Source organism: Lissotriton vulgaris, chromosome 2_1, assembly GCF_964263255.1.
Source record: "Lissotriton vulgaris chromosome 2_1, aLisVul1.2, whole genome shotgun sequence".
Lineage (NCBI taxonomy): Eukaryota > Metazoa > Chordata > Amphibia > Caudata > Salamandridae > Lissotriton > Lissotriton vulgaris.
This window is the reverse complement of record NC_141687.1, coordinates 252480060-252500299: the sequence shown is the minus strand read 5'-3', so window position 1 is coordinate 252500299 and position 20240 is coordinate 252480060. Positions and strand designations below refer to the sequence as shown.

Sequence of the window (20240 nt, the reverse complement as noted above, 5' to 3'; positions counted from 1 at the left end):
AGAGTGTGTCCGTGTTTGACTATGTCCAGAACCCACTGATCTGAAGTTATCTTCCGCCATTGTTGATAAAAGGCGGAAATCTTGGCGCCCACGGGGAGGGAGGGAAGGGAGGATGGTGTCCGGCAAAACTCACTGGCGTTTATTTGAATCTCGTCCCTGGTAGTTAGAACGTCGTTTCCCTCCTTGACGAGAGAAACCCGCTGACGATGACTGCCGATAGGACTGCTGGTAGTACGGCTTATTTTGAGGTTGATACTGGCGGTTTTGTTGATTTTGATAATGTCCTCTTGATGAAAACCCACGGCCTCTTGCTCCTCTGAAAAAACCTCGCTTATACTGTAGTGCACCAAGCGATTTGGCCGTATCAGTATCCGTTTTTATCGCAAGCAATGCTTCATCTATGTGCTTGCCAAACAATAACTCGCCATTATAGGCCATGTCCAGTATTTTGGTCTGGACCTCAGGTCTGAAAGAAGTCGCCTTGAGCCATCCTTGCCGTCTGAGAACTGCCGCTCCGGCCAATTGTCTAAAGGCTGTATTAGATACATCGAGGGCGCAATCGATAATCTCAGAAGCTGCCCGCTCGCCTTCCAAGACAACCTTCCTGACCTCTTCAACACGGTCATCGGGAACCAAATTGATGAACTCCGACAGATCTGACCACATTTGTCTGTCGTACCGTGCTAAAATTGCCAAAGAATTAGCAATCTTGACAGTAGCAGCGGCATTAGCCGAGAACTTCTTCCCAATTGCATCCAATCTCCTGCCCTCTTTGTCTGGAGGCGTTGAAAGTGGTGCAACCGGATTTTTGGATCGTTGTTGAGCCGCTTGTGAAATCACTGAGTCAGGACGCGGATGACCAATCAAACATGAAGGAGTGTCCGGTGGTGCTCGGTACTTCTTGTCGACTCTCGGAAGAACCGCCGGGATGGAAGCTGGCGTCTTCATAATATCAATCCCTTCTTTCCAGATATAGTCAATGATAGGGATAGATCTGGACACCCTTCTATACCCTTCTTTGAAATCATGAAGAAAACAGTCGGATTGTTCAACCGAAACTGTGATTGCAAATCGAGCAGCTGCCCGGTGCATGATGTTATGAAAACCTCCTATGTCTTCTGGCGGAGAATCTGAAGGTTTTGGCAGATTAGGAGAGGGCATAGGAATGACGTAATCATTCCATGGTTCCGTAGGCGTGGAATCCGGAAGTTCCCCATCCTCCCTTTCATCCTCATCTGGAGATGAGATGTCAACATCCTGACCTCCAGTCCCGGGGTCAACATCCTGCCTTGGAGAGTGTGAAGGATGTGGCGGTGGATTTACTGGCATGTCCTCTGGCACAGTATTTGGAGTAGGCAGAGTTGGTGGAAACCTCTGACGATAATCGGCCAGCATGGCCTGCAAATCCTGTACTAGAACAGACGGAAGATGAGTCGTGTCTTCTGTGTGTTGTTGCTCCTGATGATAAGGAGTAGCTAAATTTTCCTGATAGTAATGAACCTCATCATCATCCTCATCCTCTTGATATTTTATGTGCAACTGGGAAGGGTGATGGGCCACTCCAAAAGGATCATCATCATCATCCTCTTCATTATCCGAATCTGCCTCCACGTAATTTTCCAAGATATGCGAAGGCAAGAGGGGAGACAAATGAGAGTAACTCTGTCTCTGAAAAGATTTAATCTGAAAATGGGTATACTGCACCCTAACCGGAGATGTGGGCAATAAATGCGTAGACGGCACATTCAAAGATGCCAGCGCTGCTGTCGATGGCAAAAGTGAGACAGATGTGTGAGTTGCCGATATTGTCGTCGACGGTATCGTCACAGGTATTGTAATCATGGATGAAGACTTCTTGGAAGGCGTCCTAGTAGACGGATCGGTCGACGGACTCCTCGTCGTCGAGCTAGTCTTCGACGAAGCTGTAACCTTCGTCGACGTGTTTGCCGTCGACGGGCCTGTCGTCGACGGGGTCTTCGTCGACGAGCCTTTCGTCGACGGGCCCTCCGTCGACGGGCCCTCCGTCGACGGGCCCTCCGTCGACGGGCCCTCCGTCGACGGGCCCTCCGTCGACGGGCCCTCCGTCGACGGGCCCTCCGTCGACGGGCCCTCCGTCGACGGGGTCTTCGTCGACGGGGTCTTCGTCGACGGGATCTTCGTCGACGGGATCTTCGTCGACTGGGTCTTCGTCGACTGGGTCTTCGTCGGCTGGGTCTTCGTCGGCTGGGTCTTCGTCGGCTGGGTCTTCGTCGACGGGATAGTGGAAGTCTTCGTCGACGGGGGAGCCGTCGACGAGAGCGTCGACGGAAGCGATGACGAACGCTTCAAAGATGGTGATTTGGTCGTCGACGGTAGACTCGTCGACGACGCGCTTTTCTTTGACGATCTTGTCTCAGAAGAAGAAGCCATGACGGACATCACAGGAGAAGTAATTGCTGAGGTGGTAACAGTATTTGAAGAAGTAGAAGACGTAGAATAAGTGGTAACAGTGAGAGAAGACACTAAAGTGACAGCTTTAGTGCGGACTGTACTCACAGTAGAAGACTCTGTTGACGCAGCACTCCTTGTGGATTCAGAGGGTTTATGAGAGAACTTAGGTTTTTTCAATCTCTCAGGGGAACACCTCTCTTTGGAACTGGCTCTCTTACTTGAAGTAGAGGCTCTGTCCTCGTCATCTCTGACAGACGACTTCAGCCACAAAAGAACTCTCGCCTCTCTATCCCTTTTGGTCTTAGGAGGGAAGGTTCGACATATCCTGCAATCCTTCACAACATGTGAAGGATGCAAACAATAAATACAGTCCGAGTGCTCGTCGTCCACATGAACTCTCTTCTTTCCGACATCTTGAAAGAATTGAAGAAATTTCTGAAGAAAACTGAGTAGGCACTAGGGAGACTCCCTTACACACGAAGTGCGGTGAAAATCTGAGGAGAACTGCCTGGGCTGGGAAGGTTCTAGAGGGTGAGGTTAGCTGATTGGCTGAGGCTACATTTTCAGTTCTTTTTACATAATGAGGTAGATAGGCTGCTAAGTTTTGGGCCTAGTTGGGCCTATATCCTTTTTTAGCCTACTACTAATGGTTTTTAGGCACTGCTATATATATATAATTTACCGTGGGACTCCCGCCTCGACGACGGGGAATGATTCAGGCATGTGAATCTATGAAAGATACCCCAATACTGGATAATATATGGTTTACTGTTAGGTATCACTTTAGAGTGAGGCTTCTACATCTGACTTTGTGGTGACAATGTAACACATGCGACTAGAACAGCTGCTATGTCACAGGCACCTTATTTAATGTGCATGCATACCACTGTAAATAATTACTTTTTTTCTCAATATTTCCTTATTAGTTATTTGTCTTTTAAAGCAAACCTAAATCTCCTTTAACTTTTATGTACTGAGGAAGGTCTCAAGCACTGCTGACACTGGGGACCGAATCGTCTACGCTGGTTCCCTTTCTTTCGTATACACTCTTCGACCTTCGTTCCAGAATCACTTGAGCTATATAATGGACTGATTTCATAAATATAAGAGTCGGGCACCCTTTTCATGGCTAATCTGCGTTAGGGTGCAGGTGCTCTCTACTTCAAACATGGCTGCCACTGGTCCCTGCTACTGCAGCGTGGTCTTTTAGTGTAGCACCCTAGCTGCCAGGAGCAGGCTGGATCCCCAAACAATGTTGCAATACCAGCCACCCAGCCCCTGTCCATAGGTAGAATGGGGAAGCTCCGGGAACCTTCCAGAAGGAAGGCAGACCTGATTTTTCCCGCCTTAGAGAGTGGTCACCTGACCTGGGCATATATAAGCAAGGGAGGGGCATCACTGACCTGGGGAACCCACGCAGGAGTTTTAGGCGGGAGGGCCTAGTTAGGAACCTATGCTACTGGGAGTGACAGGATTAGGTGCTGCCTTTTAAGCTGGGTGAGGTATCCTAAGCTAGCCCCTGATCTGGCCCAGTGGTAGGGAACCCCAGGGAACCCCAGGGTCCATCTGCAGTGACTGAGGAGAAACTCTTCAAGCCTTCAACTCAACCCCTCCCACCCCCCCCCTCCCTTCAGCAACTTCAAGAAACCAACATCTAAGGGCGCAGACCCATCCAAGCGCCAAGAAGATTACTTTCCTTTGACCAGAGACTGCTGGGGGATCGACCAGGTATTGGACTGAGCTGCCATGCGCACTCCCCGCCTTCATCTGGGCCTCTCTGTCTCCCCCCTGACTGAACTGTGGGCAGTCTCTACTAAACTGTGTGAAGAGCGTGATCTAAGGCCCCCTGTCCAGCGCTGCATCTGGGATTGCCTGTACGGTATAGCGCTATCACCCTGAGCTCTGCTGTGCCACAGGGAGCACCCCCACCTCGAGTGCCTCAAGCGCTTCCCGGCGCTGTTCTGACCCATGCGCTTCATTGGCTGCGTATTGGCCCCCGGGGTGGTCTGGGACTAAAGTGCACAGCGCAGGTTGACTCACCGCCACGGCCCGGAGCCGTCTGCGCCCTCCTGAGGCGTTGAGGAATCTCCTCAGAGGTCGCGGGAACTCCCCCTCAGCGGCCCCCGTATGCCAGGAGAGGGCCGCCGGAAACCCTGAGAGGCCGCGCTGGGCCGGAAAGCATCCTCCTTCGACTGCCCCGGCGCCCTGGTGGAGGGTTGCGTCATTGATCCCCCCCCTCGGCGGCCCCCGGTGTCAGGAGAGGGCCGCCGCATCATAGCCACCAGGCCGCACTGGGCCCGAAGCCTCCCTGGGCCAGCACCACGTGACGGGAGCGCCGCCGCGTCATCGGCCCCGCCCCGCCCAGGACACGCACCCATTGGTCGGCCGCCGCAGGCCTGTCTCAGCGAGCCGGCACCCGGGGGAAGCTCTAGTTCACTGCGAAGGGGGTGGAAGTCCACAAGAGCCCCCTCCGCTTGGCCCCACACGCCGTGCCTGGCCCTCTGCGGGCCCCAAACCCCGAATGCTCGACCCACCTCGCACCCGGCGCTGGTGCCCTGAAGCTGTACCTGCACCGTGTCGGGTCGAGTGAGGCTCCGGGAGAGTTGGAACCCCTCTCCTTCGCCTGGTGACTGCGCAAGTGCCCTAGAGGACCGAAAATACAAGGTAACCCCCGGGGAGGAGGGCGGTAGGCCGGGTGAGGCCCGAGGTCGCCCCTCCCCCGGGGTGAACTGTGACTGGGCCCCGTTGGCCACCCCTCCTGTTGTGCCTCGAGAGTTTGGAGGCTTAGGGGACAGACACTTACCCCTATGATGAATTGCCATATTGCCAGTTTCTGGCCTGTAGGGCTTCTGTTTATACTATATTTACAAGCCTGCTGGTGGAGTGGTATTATTTCCCTGTACTGAATTTCTTGCAGGGGTGGGCCTCTACAGTTCCTGATGGGATCCAACTGTGATACTTATTGATTCATTCTAATGGTATTGATCTGATTCCAGGTCGCAAGACCCTCAGTATTCACAAGAAGAGAGGTTTGGGCCTGTTTCCTTCAGGTTAATTTAGGATCTATGAAATTACCTTTTTGCCTGCTGAGTAGCCTGACATGACAGGCTGTGTTCTTTGAAGTTATCTGCTGTACTGAAAGTACTTGATAAAATGTTTTATCACTTTCTATGAAGTGCAATTTAGAAGGCGTCCATGAGAGGTTTAATGTGGTACTTTACTGCAATGCTATGGTCGCTTCTTGTGGGATCCTCTAGGTTTATGAAAATACCCTCTTTGCCTGCGGAAGAGTATGATGCGACAGGCTGTGTTATTTAATGTTTCACTGCTCAGAGGAGCTGGTTATTACTTTAATGACAAGTCTTACTGAAACTGCCTAATGAACTACTAATGATTAGCTAAATGCATTACTTGCTTGATCCAAAGTCTATATAAAAGAACTTGATTTACAAATACAACTACTGGTGTGGTCTCCATTATTGCGCCCACTGTGTGTCTCATTGGATGAGTGTGTTAAGTAGCTGCTTTACACGCAAGCCCCTGGCTGCCTTCCTGCTCGAGCCATGCTACCCCTCGGAGAGATGGTGGTCCCAGTTCTTACAATGTGGAGAATAAATCAGTGTAATTATAAGTGCTGTTAATTGTACTGACCTGTAATTGAGGTCACAACATGGTTTAAGATTGCTTGATAGGCAACTACTACCACTAGATACACATCTAAAGCATACCGGCCTAATTTAGAAGATTCACTTGCCATATCCTAAAATTCAAACAGTCCTAAAGAAAGGACACAACTGTTCTCAATTATTGTTTAGGGAAGTGGAAGCCCGATCGCAAACTGGAAGGATACTGCCTGTCAAACCTGCATTTTTCCTAAATCATTTAGAGGTGGAAGAATTGCCAGGTTTCTGAATTCGAAGCTTTATCTAGTTTCACCATAGGAAATCTTTGGCACAGCCCAACATCTGGCACAAAGCTTCAGAGTCACAGTTGTGGCTGTCCTGCCCTTTTTAGGGACGGCATCTACCACTGATTTTCCAAGTTTGGATGATCATGCCAAGTCTGGCAGTCACCGGCAGGATATTCAACAAAAGCCTTACTTTTGGTTTGTCTTTTTGGAACAAAAAAAACAAAACTGTTGAGCGGCATGGTGGTTGCCTGGCATTCAGTTTAGCCTAAAGTGCATCATCTGCATGGAAAAATCCCATTCCAAAAGAGGCAGGAAGCAATTTTTGAATACACTGGGTGGGGCAACATCAGGAAGGCAGAGGACGTGGCATCTGTCAACCCACAGGCCTAACAGGCCACACATCAATGGCTGAGTACCCATATCTTGACTTAACCATACAGCAGGTGAGTATATTGACTCAATGTACATCACACTTACCGGCAGTTTGCTGAAAGCCTCGGGTAAAATGGAGGAAAGAGCATCGCATGCACTTGTTTTCAGGGTAGGGTGTTGTTCACTCTGCAGGGCTCTTGGCAAAGGGCCCCTCATTACATTTGTCCAAAATGTCACAACCTGCAAAAAAAAAAAGGGCATTTAACAAAACAGGGATGTCTCAAAACTGTACAAGATGAACCAGTATTTTTTTTATGTGCACCTCCCTACTAAAATAGTGGCCCCACCCAATGTGCTCCTAAACCAATGCTATTAGCGCCCAGTTAGATATTCAACGAGTCACTATGTAGACTGTTTCCATAAATATATTAGGCAGTGACTGAAGTGGGGTGGGATTTACAGTGGTATTCGAAGAGCCTATAAAAGAGGCAAACATATTTTCAGGTTCTCTGGAGATAAAAGAAATAACTATCCACAAATTTTTAAAACTTTGCATCATTAGTGAGGAAACATTTTCCTTATCCTTATTGTGTCTGAGGTTTGGTCTACCAGACCTGTGCAGTGCAATGTATACTAGTATAGATTATGTCAAATTCAAAGCAAACTGAAGCCAAATTCTGCACTCATCTTAATTATTTCAGCAAAATGTGCCGCTTTTGAATCATTTGAGGTGTAAACTAGGTGTTAAATTATTTTGCTGCCTTGTATTTAAGCAACTGCATTAATGCCTCTTTCCCCAACTACAGAACTTGCAACATATGATTGCCAACGCAGGCTTTCTTGATTTTCCCTCTATAATTGAACATCAAAGCCTGAGAAAGCAAAGTGTGTAACATAGTAGGAATCAAGAGCTGTAGGTAATAGGTATCCAAACAAAAATGTGGCACAGAAATATCAAAAATTATTTAGATATCAATATTAACAAAAAGTCTACAAGTCCTGTACGGTACAGACGGATTTCCATAAAGAGACAGCCCTATGGAGGCTGCAGAATATTTGGAAAGCAGCTGACCATATTACGATATAGCCTACAAATATCAAGAATCTGTCCTGAAACATTAGACATTATTCAAATTTGCAAGATCAAGATCATACTGATATTTAATTTAATTTGAAACACTTGCATTAGAGGACGGAAAAAAGAGCATCAATGTCAGGAGAGAGCACTCCACATCATGGCATCTTCTTCCACATTTACAAACATTAGAAAATGTCAGCCTACTTGCAAGACCATACAACCAGCGTTCATTGTCTTCTGGTGAGTGTGCAGCCAAAATAAAGCACTCCAGACAATGCAAAAATAGGCAGGCTGTAAAGGCATTGACATTACACAAAGGAATCAATTCCACAGGATTCAGTTCAAAAGGCATAGGAGATACTTCTACCCCCAGCTGATACACCCAACTGACAGAGACAACATCAGCATCAAAAGCAATACCAAAAGTCTGCTCCTATCAACAAAAATAAAAACAATCCGAACGAGGTAAAGGAAACTACAAATATCGTTAGCACTGAGAAAAGCCCTAGCAACCATCATTGTGTCTTCACTGCCTGGGCTACAAAGTAAGTAAATACACCAAACCATCTCCCAGCAAGACAGTGTGTAACAGAACACAAATGGGTGCAAGAAAGTGTGCAGACTGGTTACAATCTCCAATTTCACAATCCTAACAAACCAATGCATCTTGGTTGTTGAATCCTTACAGCTGGAGTGAAATATAAAACTCTTGTTCAGAAAAATACGGTTGAGAAACTGTAGGGTATTTACTTGTGCAGCATCTTCGTAAAAGAAAAGGTACAAGGCCGGTATACCAACTTGAATTATTTATCAAAACTGCAAACAAATGGAACAAAAAGAAAAAATCTGGATACTAGCACAACATTTACAGTAGGAGGACTGGATTGGACTGCAAGGCAAATATATCTATAAAATATTCAGGTAGAAGCACAACAAGATTCATTTCTTCAAACTCTTCACCAACAACAACAGTCCCAACTTCTGTTTTTCGGGACACGTCAATTTCTCTGACACGTTCTAAGTACATGGTATTAGTAGCTACCTTTCTGAAAAAACTCTTCATGCTCATTAAAAGATTTGTAGAAAAAGTTCGGAGTCAAAGGCAATTTTGAATTCCAAATAAACTAAGACAACCATTCAAGTTCGAGATATCCACTCTTTAGGTATATTTCTAGGCCTCAGGTTCACAAAATCATGCATTTCAGAGGACACTCTTTTATAAACAAAATGTCAGCAACTTCAGAGAGTCTATGGGTATACAAAGACACAGACTTTCCTCTCCTCTGGTTCCAGAGAGTCAGAAGCAGCCCACGCTTCACCCTGGCCACTTGAGGTGCAGGACCATGACAGATCAACCACCAGATTTCGACTGAAACCTGAATGTCACTAAGTTTATTGACAGGCTCTAAAACTTCGACACATCCAACACTGTACTGCAGCTTTACCAGTTACCACATTCCAATCAATCTACCTATATGAATTTCTCCCCTGCACCTAAAAGATCTCCCGGGTATCCCATCACCCAAGATTCCGCACATTAGCGCAGATGAAGACAAGGGTTTCTCCTTTAAGGCATAGAGAGCATTCCAATAACTTCTCAATCAAGTCACACACATCATGTTCCTCACATCACACCCACAAGAACAACCAGACAAAGTGTAGGAAGCTGAGTTTTTGTTGTAATACCCCCTCAACACTTTTTTCCGCCTCTTTAGCTCCTAGATGGTCGTTTTCAGCTCTGACAGTGCACCGAGACCTGCTAACCAGACCTCAGTGCCAGTGGTCTTTCCTTTTAAACAAGGTATGTCGGATTGTTTTACAATTGCCACTTATCCATCACCAAACATCCATACTGTGATTCCTAACCCACTCTCAAACTGCCCCCAAAAAAACAGCTTTCAACCTTCACTCCCTCACACCATTTCTTATCATTATCAATACCTCTTTCAATCAACAAGCCTTTCCTGACAACCTAAAACTGGACAGATCCTCAACTTCCTGAAAAAGCCCAACCTAAGTCCAGAGGACCCGCATATTACCGTCCCATCAGCCATCCATCTATCATGCACATGAAAAATTGTACAGAGCAGTAAGAACCTTGTCGAAGACTACTAACCTGATTTTATACTAGGCAAAGAATGACCACTGCTAAAGGGGCGTGGGCAACAAAAGGTACAAATATTTACAATCTCCGTGCTCCTGCATTCCCCCGCCTCAACCCCTTTGACGGCAATTCAGGGAAATTGGCACCTCTGACACATGTGAGAATGCAAAAAAGTGACCACGGCGGAGACTGGGCTGGCCACGATGCAGCGAAAGCATTTGTTTGCTCCCCTAAATGATCTGAGTCATAATGCATAGCTCCAAGGGGCTAAGCAGCTGAGGACATAGTGGCGGCAACATGGGGGAGCAGCAGTTCTCTCCTGTGCCGCCTCCCCCTGGCTTAGTCGACGGTTCTGCCCTCGCCGACCCCCCTCAGAAGGTTTTGTGTTAGCCTGTAGAAATTTACTGGATCCTCTCCCAGATACTAATATACCAAACTTATGGGCCCCCAGGTAGCCCCCGAGGAATGCCACATTATTGCAAGCAGTCCAATCATCAAGAGGTGCTGGAGGGTGAGATAGGGGAGGTCTGCTCAGAGGTTTCGCTGTTGTGCCAAGACCTACGCAATGTCTCAGAGTAACGGTGGCTGAGACTCCACTATCAGAGGTGGTGGAGACGGTATAAGACCTCCAGATTGGAGGAACTCCCCAGTACCAATAAGGATGTAGAAAGGCGCAGAAAATTGATCGCACAGAAATAAACTCCGCTTCATTGGCTTTTCGGAGGGAGCCGAAGGCACCAGTGTGACTATGTTCTTGGCAAACTGGCTGGAGGCTACGCTTCTGTCTGACCAATTTTCTGCATGCCTTGTAACAGAATGAGCAGGCTACCCCAAGGGGCCTCACATCGGCCCATCATAGCGAGGTTCCTGAACTTCCTAGATTGGGACATGATCATCCGGGAGGTACGAGACAGAGGGGCGATAAGAAATGAAAATTCAAACATTATGGTGTTTCCGGATTATAGCAGTGAGGCCCAATGCCAGCGCCGTATATTTGACACAACTAAAGCAAAACTAAGAACCCTCCATCTACAATACATGTTGCTGTTTCCAGCAAAACTAAAGGTCCTTTATCAGAGGAAGGTCCTCTCTTCTCAATCACCGGAGGAGGCATTGGTGTGGAGGAGCGGCCACACTTGCCCTTGCCGAAGGAAACTCTATCCAAACGACGACTGCCCCAGAGCCTGGGTGCCAGACCCAGGGACAGCTAGCAGAGGAGATGGAGAGGAGGCCACATATCGCTATGCAGTAGCAAAGGAACTCCCTATCTGATATGGGGGATAGGCCTCCACAGCTTTCCACAGACATGGAGGTAGACTATAGTAAATCATTAAAAAGGCTCAGGGGCTCTGACAGATTACCGGCTTGTCCTTCAGGTCAGGAGAAGATGAACTATCCTCTGAGGTTGAGAGTCTGCATCCACCCAAAGCCAAAATTTCAGTGTTAGAGCAAGATGTAGAGACATGGCAGCAGGTGTCACAGGCCCAAGTACGAGATACAGAACAACTAGACCCCTTAAATGGCAACAGTAAGCCGGAGACCGGAGCAATGGACACGCAGCAGTTATCCCCTACAGGTGATTATATTTGTATTGAGACTATTCGCAGTCATTCTTTAACTGCTGTTGGCTTTCCCCCATGGATTTCTCTTTGTTTGTTCGAACGTTTTTCTGAGCGATACAGAGTTTGGGCACAAAGTAGTACCAGCGGGTGGACAACAGAGCTCTCCTTCACCTCTTGAACACAGTTGTTTTATAATGAAGCGGTTAAGTGTTGCAGGAAGGTCATAGGGGTTGCGAAGGGGTTGGTTAGGTAGGAGGGCGTTCAACTGTTCTTTTTTTAATTTGTTGGTTGCGCAGGTTTCTGGAGGACACACATTTTCAGCACCAAGTAAGTTTCATGAGTTTTCAAAAACATCAATAGGATAATTCCCAAGAATACACCATGGCTATGACCACTTATGTTGAAAACCCTATTTTTTCGGTAATGACATGGACTGTTAATGGCTTGGGGAGAAGATCAAGTGGGGGCGACTGTTAATGGCTTGGGGAGAAGATCAAGTGGGGGCTAGTGGTGCAATATATTAAACACATGCAATCTGATGTAGTAATGTTACAAGAGACACATTTAGAAGGTACTCAGGGTGGATTTCTAGGCAGGGGAGTCTACACCACTTTTGCCCATGCAGGCTACACTTCTGGGTCTCGATGAATAGCAATAGGGATCAAAAAGTGCCCACCTCCCACACCTTTGACGTGACAAGTAGGTGGACTGACCTCCTGGGTAGATATGTAGGGGCAAGGCGGGTGTGGGGCAGATGTACACCTTGATATGTGTATATGCTCTGCCTCGGCTACAGTCCCCCACCTTGACCAAGGTGGTAGACATTCTCTTAGAGATGCCCTCCTTTCTTCATGTTATAGGAGGGGACCTCAATGATGTAACACACCACTTGATCAATCTAAGACACATGGGGTCTCCACACACTACTTCATAAGCCCACTTCGCTGCCACGCTGGGGTTATTCGACATATGGCGCCATCAGCACCCACAAGATAGACAATACTAATTTTATTTTATTCAGGGGCCCACAGAGCATGCTCCTGAATGGACTACATATTTGTGCCCACTGGCGAGGTGGGTGAGATTGGGCAGACAGAGTATTTAGCACAAGGCCTGCCTGACCATTTCCCGCTCCTGGTGCGAATCGAACACAGCTCAAATGTCCAAGCTCGGGGTGGAGACTCGGTATGTGGGACCTGCAGGATGGGGAGGATATAAGGGGTCATCTTTGAAAATAAAGACACAATCACCTCTGTGGCTACACTGTGGGAGGCCTAAAAAACAGTGCTGTGCGGCAAGGCTCAAAAGGTAATATCTCGTACAAAGAAGAGGGGGGTTGAGAAGTTAGAACAATTAGAGTATCAAATCCTCCACTTAGAAGGATAGTCCATTAGCAGGTCGGATCCTTTAGTCTACCGGAATTTAAAGGACCTACGAATAGAGTACCGTGACCTCATGCAGGACTATGCCAAAAACTGGTGATGCTACACCAACTATACGAGGTCAGGGACAAGCCGGAGAAGCTCCTTGCTTGGCTTAGCAAACACGAGATGGAATCCAGATGACAAGGGGGCAGATGCACAGATTATTCAGGTGTTTGCAGACTCTTGCAGACTATTCTGAGGCACGTCCAATTAGCAGTTCCTCAGATAGAGACCAATGTCTGGCCGCCATTCAGACCCCAGTGCTCAGGGATGATGAGGGAGAGGGACTAGAGGGCGACCTAACATTGACAGAAGTGCAGGAGGCGGTCTCTAAGGGAAGACTGGGTAAAACCTGGGGCCCCAATAGCAACCCCGCCGAGTTCTACAAATGCTGCTTAGAATTGGATGCAGGCAAGGAAGGTGCTCTTCCCCTAGACCTCTGGACAGCCATGATCACGGTTATACATAAAGACAGCAAACATAAGATATGAGTGAATCGTACTGTCCCATTTCACTATTAAACACCGAAGTAAAAATTCTAGCCACAGTATTAGCAACACGTTTATCGAAGGTCATCTCAGCCCTCATTCACAATGACGAATCTGGATTCAAGCCGCGTTGTGCTACCAGTTTAAATCTTCATAGAATACATAAATGGCTGATGGAGATTAAGGAAAGCCCAGCTCCACAGATGTGGAAAAAAGCATTTGATGTGGTGCATTGGCCTTTTCTGGACTGTACAGTAATCAAATTGGGATGTGGGCCTAAATTTCGGAAATGGATAGCACTATTATATCGTGAGCCAATGGCAGTGGGAAAAGTGAACGGGAGGTTGATGCTGGGGTACTGTTGTAGTGTTTGTGTATTGTAGTGCATTAGGGTTTAAGGTAGTGTTTGTGTAGTGTAGTGTTTTAGGGTAGGGTCGGGGTCGCACAGGGTAGTGTAAGGGGAGGACTGAGGGTCGGGGAGGGTTGTGTAGGGGTAGGGTAGTTACTTACCTCGCAAACTTTAACCACGATTATAGCTTTCCTACGCATGTCTTTGCGTTGCAATGGCATGCATGGTAAAGGCATAATCGTGGTAAAAGTTTGCGATGTAATGGCATGTCGTCTTTGACATCGGGTAGTAATTCCCGCATTGTAATGGCACGCGTGGTATTAGTAAGCGATGTAATGACATGCATTCATGTTTATGACACCGCACAGCGAGTGTGTCGCTACCACAACATTTAATGAGCGGAGCGGTGGAAGGACCTTCCCCTCTTGTTATTTGGATGGGCGACCATTTTTTTAAATGATTACCCTATCCCAACTCCTAAACGCCCTCAAAATACAGATCACCCACTCCCTAGGACAGTGTTTATCAGCATTGCTGGCGAGATACAATAGTTGCTAGGGAGGGTGGACACCCCAGGATAGTGTAGAAGACTTTACAGAGCAACTCCTATAACGACGGGATAGCACTACCAGACACTGAGCCCTACTATTGGGCCGCATATCTAATCCTCATTAATGAATGGGTACATGCATGGAGAGGCCCTTCTGCAGATAGACTGGAGGGGGTGACGCTTGAACGATAAGTTACTTACCTGTAATCCTAGTTCTCTTCCAAGGGTATCCTCATCAAAGTCCTAAACACTGAATTTTCCCACCCATGCACGGGGAGCCGGAAATATACATAAAAAATGATTTAAGAAAACATATATATATATATATATATATATATATATACACACATATATATATACACATATATACATATACACACATACATATATTAATTATTCTGCAAAAACAATGCAGCCACCCCCCCCACCCCCCACAAAAAGGCTCTGAAACTTTTGATTGTGCAACAAACACAGAAAACCGGAGGACAAGAAGACACTTGAACTCTCTTTAATGAACAGCAGAAAATAGTTCTGCAGAAAACACAGGAATGGTGAGCCAATAGGCTGCATTGGAAACTTAACAGCACAGAAATTTAAAGTATTGAAACAGGTGCCGATTGCAGCCCCATTGCGTAGATCCAAGCACTTGGCTGTTGGTAGTGTCTGTACAGATTTTATGTAATTTGGCCCAATCCCTCGAGACTCCACCACGTCCCATAAGAAAGCCCATGATACTTTATCAAAAGCCTTCTCGGCATCCAATAATATGAGCCTCAGCGCTACTTCCAAACCGTTTGCATAATCAATTAAAGCAATCACCCTGTTGACATGATCAGTTGTACCACGTTTGGGGCTAAACCTGTGCTGGTACACAGAGACCATTGGAGATATCACTCCAGAAAGCCTTGCCGCCAGTATTTTCGAATATATTTTTCCGTCAGTATTTAGTAATGAAATAGGCTGATATGAGGCTGGCTGATCTGCAGGTTTCCCCTTTTTTCTAAAAACTACAATGCTGGCCTCATCCCACGTTTTAGGGTACAATCCTGTCTGCGCCAGCCTGAATGTGGCTAGCATATTGTGTTTTAGAACTTGAAAGAAAGTCTTATACATCTCTAACGGAAGCTTGTCGGGGCCCGCTGCCTTGCCTGCTGGGATAACTAAGGACCTCCCCGATGAAAGCGGCTTTAAACGTGTCCCACACTATCCACATCTTAGTGCTACCCCTGTTATGATTAATAAAACTCTACTATCCAATCCATCATATACTCCTTAAATGTTATATCTAATAGCAGTTTACGATCAAAAATAAATTCCCGGGGCTCACTAACTGGACTGTTTCATACGATAGAGAGGACAACGGGGCCATGGTCCGACGTGACTCGCGGAAATACTTGGATTTGTGCACCTGAGAGCATAACTTGTGGCACAAAGAAATAGTCGAGGCGCACCAGCTTCGGATGGGGTGCCGAAAAGAAGGTATACCCGGGGTTGCGGCCCCGGAGGTAGGACCAAGCATCAACCAAACCATGTGAGGTAGGAAGTGATTGCAATGACCTATATACCTTTGGTTTCCTGCTGACATACACAGAATCATCATTGTGCCATAAATCCGATTGAAGGTTTATATTTAAATTCCCACATATAATTACTGAGGTAGGCCACATTGCTAGCTCAACATTGAGATAATCTAGCACAGCAGACTCGTCGAAATTAGAACCATAAATGGAGCATAGTGTACATTTAAAGGAGCCTATGGAACATTCTATAATTACCCATCTACCGCCACTATCTTCCAAAGCCCGACCTGTGCCAGTGACATGTTTTTTGGCTAATATGGCAACCCCATGGGCCGTACCAGTATTCTTAGTGCTTGCTAAAACATTATAGCCGAGTTCAGTCAAGATATTCCGTTTAGACCATGCTACATGCGTCTCTTGGAGACAAATTATATCACATTGCAGCCACAGCAGTTCCCTGGCCACCCACAGTCTTTTATTAATGGCGTTAAGGTCTCTAACGTTCAATGTACCTAATCTTAACATTCTAGATGCCATTCCTTACTTCAAAAACCACAAATATAGTTCCATAACTACCTTGCATACCACACTTACAAATACAACAAAAAAATATGCGCTCATGAATTTTTTTATTTTTAACCCCCTCCACCCAGACTGCATCCAGCAGACCCCAACCACCCTTCCATCCCCTCTCCCCTACCTCCCACAGCAGGGCGTAAGGACATAGTCCTCAGTGATAAGAGTGTGTGAGTGCCCCCTCCACAGAAAACCCAACAGACCGCCACCCACTTAGTGCCTTTTCCTATTCCTTTTTACAAAAAAAAAACAACAATAGAGATGAGATGTCTCTAGCCAAGCCGAACCTGATATTAACCGAGCTTCCTTATTGAATGTGCGGTTAAGAAGAGATCTCTATTGCAAGTAAACCTTTAATCAAAATCAAAATCAAAATCCCAAAAACAAATGAGAGAAAAAGAAATGAAAAAATGTTTAACCAGTCAATCTGGTTGTTTCAACTGCAGGTGATCTCCTTGTTCCACACAAACAAAATTTACACAGTATTAGTAAATTCTTTGATTATGCTGCAGAGCTAGGCTGAGGTCTTCAAATAAGCAAAAAAGAGAAGTTCAAAAGTTCGAGAAAATTGTAAGTTCGCCAAGCTCTCATCATATATGAGCGAGTACAAAGTATTTTATCCCTTGAATTAAAGCTTCAAATGTTGACGTCCATGAGCTTCAGGTACTCTTGGGCCTTAATTTCGGATGTAAAGTGCTTGGTCTTCCCCTTATAAACCACTTTCAACTTCGTTGGGTTTAGAAGAAACACTTGTGCCCCTTTGGCTTTAAATGGCATGATCAGTTGCCGAAATTGCCATCTTTGCTTCACAGTGGTAGGAAGGAAATCCGGACGCACGAAGAATTCACAACCATTGCCTGTGCGGCGTCTATCAGGGCGTGCTAAGTCGTATAATGCCTCTCTCAGGATAAAGCTGTTAAAGCATATCAGTATCGCTCGTGGCTGTGCTTTTGATCCACCCGCCGCGCTAGAGTCTCCATAAGTTTTTCGCTGAAAAAAAGGGAATCGATGTACCCTAATAACCTCGTTCTCCCAGGGCTATTCGCGTAGCTCAGGGAAAGCCTCGATGATAAACTTACGGACATCTTTTCCTTCTTTTGATTCAGGTATACCCAAGACCCTTAAGTTATTACGCCTTGCGCGGTTTTCCAAGTCCGTCAATTTCCATTCTACGTCTGCAGTGGTTGACTGCAGAGTCTCTATAGCTGCCTGTTGCTTTACCAGCGAAGCCTCAGTGCCTGAAATGCGCTCCTCCGTCTCAGTGACTCTCGTGGTCAGTTCATTGAGGGTTTTAACCATTTGCCGCATCGTGTTTTGGAGCTTATGAACTGCCCCCTGAGTGCGATTGCTTTATGCTTTAGTCTCTGCACGGTGTGCCATGATGCTCTTATAGATAATGTCCAGAGTGGCCGCATCCCCTTCAGTATCCACCTCATCTTGATTATGATCTTATTCTTGCCCTCCACTGTCCCCATTTCCCCCAGGTGGGTTGCACAAGGGGAGACATTGCATATAAGAGTCTCTCTGCCTCTTGATTCCGTCTGACAGTTTCTTGATCATCAGCAGGACCCATAGTCTGAGCGGGTGGATGCTCAAATTCGTCATCTTCCCCGGTGAGGTCACCTTTGTCTCCCCATTCTCCTGGCAGGCTATTACAATGTTCCTCGGAGACAACTGATAAGTCAGTCATAGAGTAAAACTTGCCATCCGAAATGGCAGACTCCGAGTCACCCAAATCATCATTTGCCTTTCGCTTGTCCCTGTTCGCCTCAGGCACTGCCTCATGCACTGCATTGGCAAGACACTCGGGGTGGACGGGGGGGGAGGGCGAAGCCACTCGTAACCTCAGGTGTGTTGATACCAGTGGTTTTAACCGCCATGCTAGTTTTCACATTAGCAGTGGCGCCTTTCTTTATAAAAATTGCATGCACTGTTGGGACTTTAGAGCCTTTCTCATTTCCTAACACGCTCGGCTCACCTTGATTAGCCACGGAGGGCGAGGCTCCTCCAGTTTCACCTACGCCTCCAATGCTTTTGCTTCTCCCACCTCGAGTGGCTGGTATGCACTGTGAGGGCGCAGGCGAAATCATAGCCCCAGCTTCAGCTCCGGTTATCGCACTCCCAGGATCGGGGGGATTCTGAACACTGGCGGTGTTCACTGCGTTGTTGTTTGCGCCACGCGCTCTTGAGCCTCTCCCCTTCGGGGCCATGTTACAACCACCAAGCCCGATACCTCGACAAAGTATTGATGGAGAGTTTTCTTTCCCCTCGGTTATCGGCAGCACTGCCCATCACTCAGCTGCTCTCCAACACCCCCGGGGCCGCGGCTGCTGAACCGCTGATCTCTGCTGAGCAGAGAGGACCGCCCGGACTCCACGCTGCCCGGAGCCCGGCTGAATCAGCAAAGAAAACGAAGAAGCAGAGAAGAACACCGGTATGCTTAGACCCTGGTCCGAGACCTCCGTAACCTCAATCTCTCATCAGTCGGCACCCAGCTTTGCAGCTGCAGCAAGGCTTCAGCGGCGGGTAAGCGGCTTCGTGGCTTCGTTTACGGTGGAAGAGGAGAGCACACACTCACACGGCCAGCATCGCGGCCACCATCACATAGAAATTTAAAGTAATTGCAAGCATAAACTGGCACTGTGCCTTTATGGCAGCCATGACCCCCTGCTTCCCATCATGCATCAGGGTGACAGTTAGGTCAGTTGTTGTTTGCGGAGACCCGGAGGTCAGGGCATCAAGAGATGACATCATTATGGATCATTTGCCCAAGGAGGTGCGTGGGTTGCTTATGACTTTGATGAGGATACCCCTGGAAGAGAACTAGGGTTACAGGTAAGTAACTTATCCTTCTCTTCCAGGGGATCCTCATCCATAGTCATAAGAACTGAATTTAATAGCAAGCCCATCCTCTACTTCTGCAGGCAAAAGACAACCATAAAAAACAGTAATCTAGAAATCACATCAAAAGACTTTAGCATTAAAATAAATCCCTCTAGGTGGCTTGGCCTACATGAGTATCTGCTCTAGTATCAGAGTAGACAGTTTTGCCTTGTGAAAGTGTGTACCGACTTCCAAGTGGCTGCTTTGCAGATCTCAGCAATAGGTACATTGTGCAGTAAAGCTATTGTAGCTGCCTTTCCCCTAATGGAATGAGCCTTGGGAGACGACGAAAGGGGTGGAAACCATTTTGCCCACAACACAAATAGAACCTTTTCCATTTAGAAGAGTAGGAATGCCTTGTGGAAGGCCTTTTAGACTCTTTCAAGATGCTCATGCAGTCCTGAGAAAGACCTAGGTGACCATACTGGAGTACCACAGGAGCCATGCTGCTAGGTTCAGAGAGGAAAGGTTGAGATGATGGGTCCTCCCGTTCCTCTTGGACAAAAGGTCAGGTCTGCATGGAAGCCTCCTGTGGGGACACTCAGATGTAGAAGGATCGGGTACCACCAGAGCTTTGGCCAGACTGTTGCTATTAGCATTATCCTCGCTATGGAGTGTGAGCTTGGTTATGACCTTCGGCATGAGAGGGAGAGGAGGAAAAACAAACAAAGCCCCCTGACCAGTCAATCAAAAGGGCATTCCCTATCGACCCCGGTCGGTAAAACCTTCAGCGAAGGCTTAGCATTTTTTTTTCTGCATCATTTGCAAAGAGATCGATGGTTGGTTGACACCATTGCTGAAAAATGTCTGCCACTACTTTGTTGTGAAGAACCCAGTCTTGTTGATCGTCGAAGTGATGACTTAAAGAGTCGCTTGAGGGTTTTGTTCCCCTGGCAGATGGACTGCTGTGATTGAGAGCTGCCGGGCCAGGAGCCAATGCCAGATCGCTTGAGCCTCCAGGGACAGAGAGCAAGAGCGGGTTCCTCCCTGCTTG

The 20240-nt window shown here is 47.1% G+C and overlaps 1 protein-coding gene across 2 annotated transcripts in view; it reads right to left on the bottom strand.

Moving 5' to 3' along the window:
- HEATR6 (HEAT repeat containing 6) overlaps positions 1–20240 on the bottom strand; it is a 353001-nt gene that overhangs the window by 69495 nt on the left and 263266 nt on the right. For both annotated transcript variants that reach the window (XM_086954868.1, XM_086954869.1), the window contains exon 15: positions 6818–6952. In XM_086954868.1, the coding sequence (XP_086810994.1) occupies positions 6818–6952 (135 nt within the window). The remainder of the gene's footprint in view (positions 1–6817; positions 6953–20240) is intronic.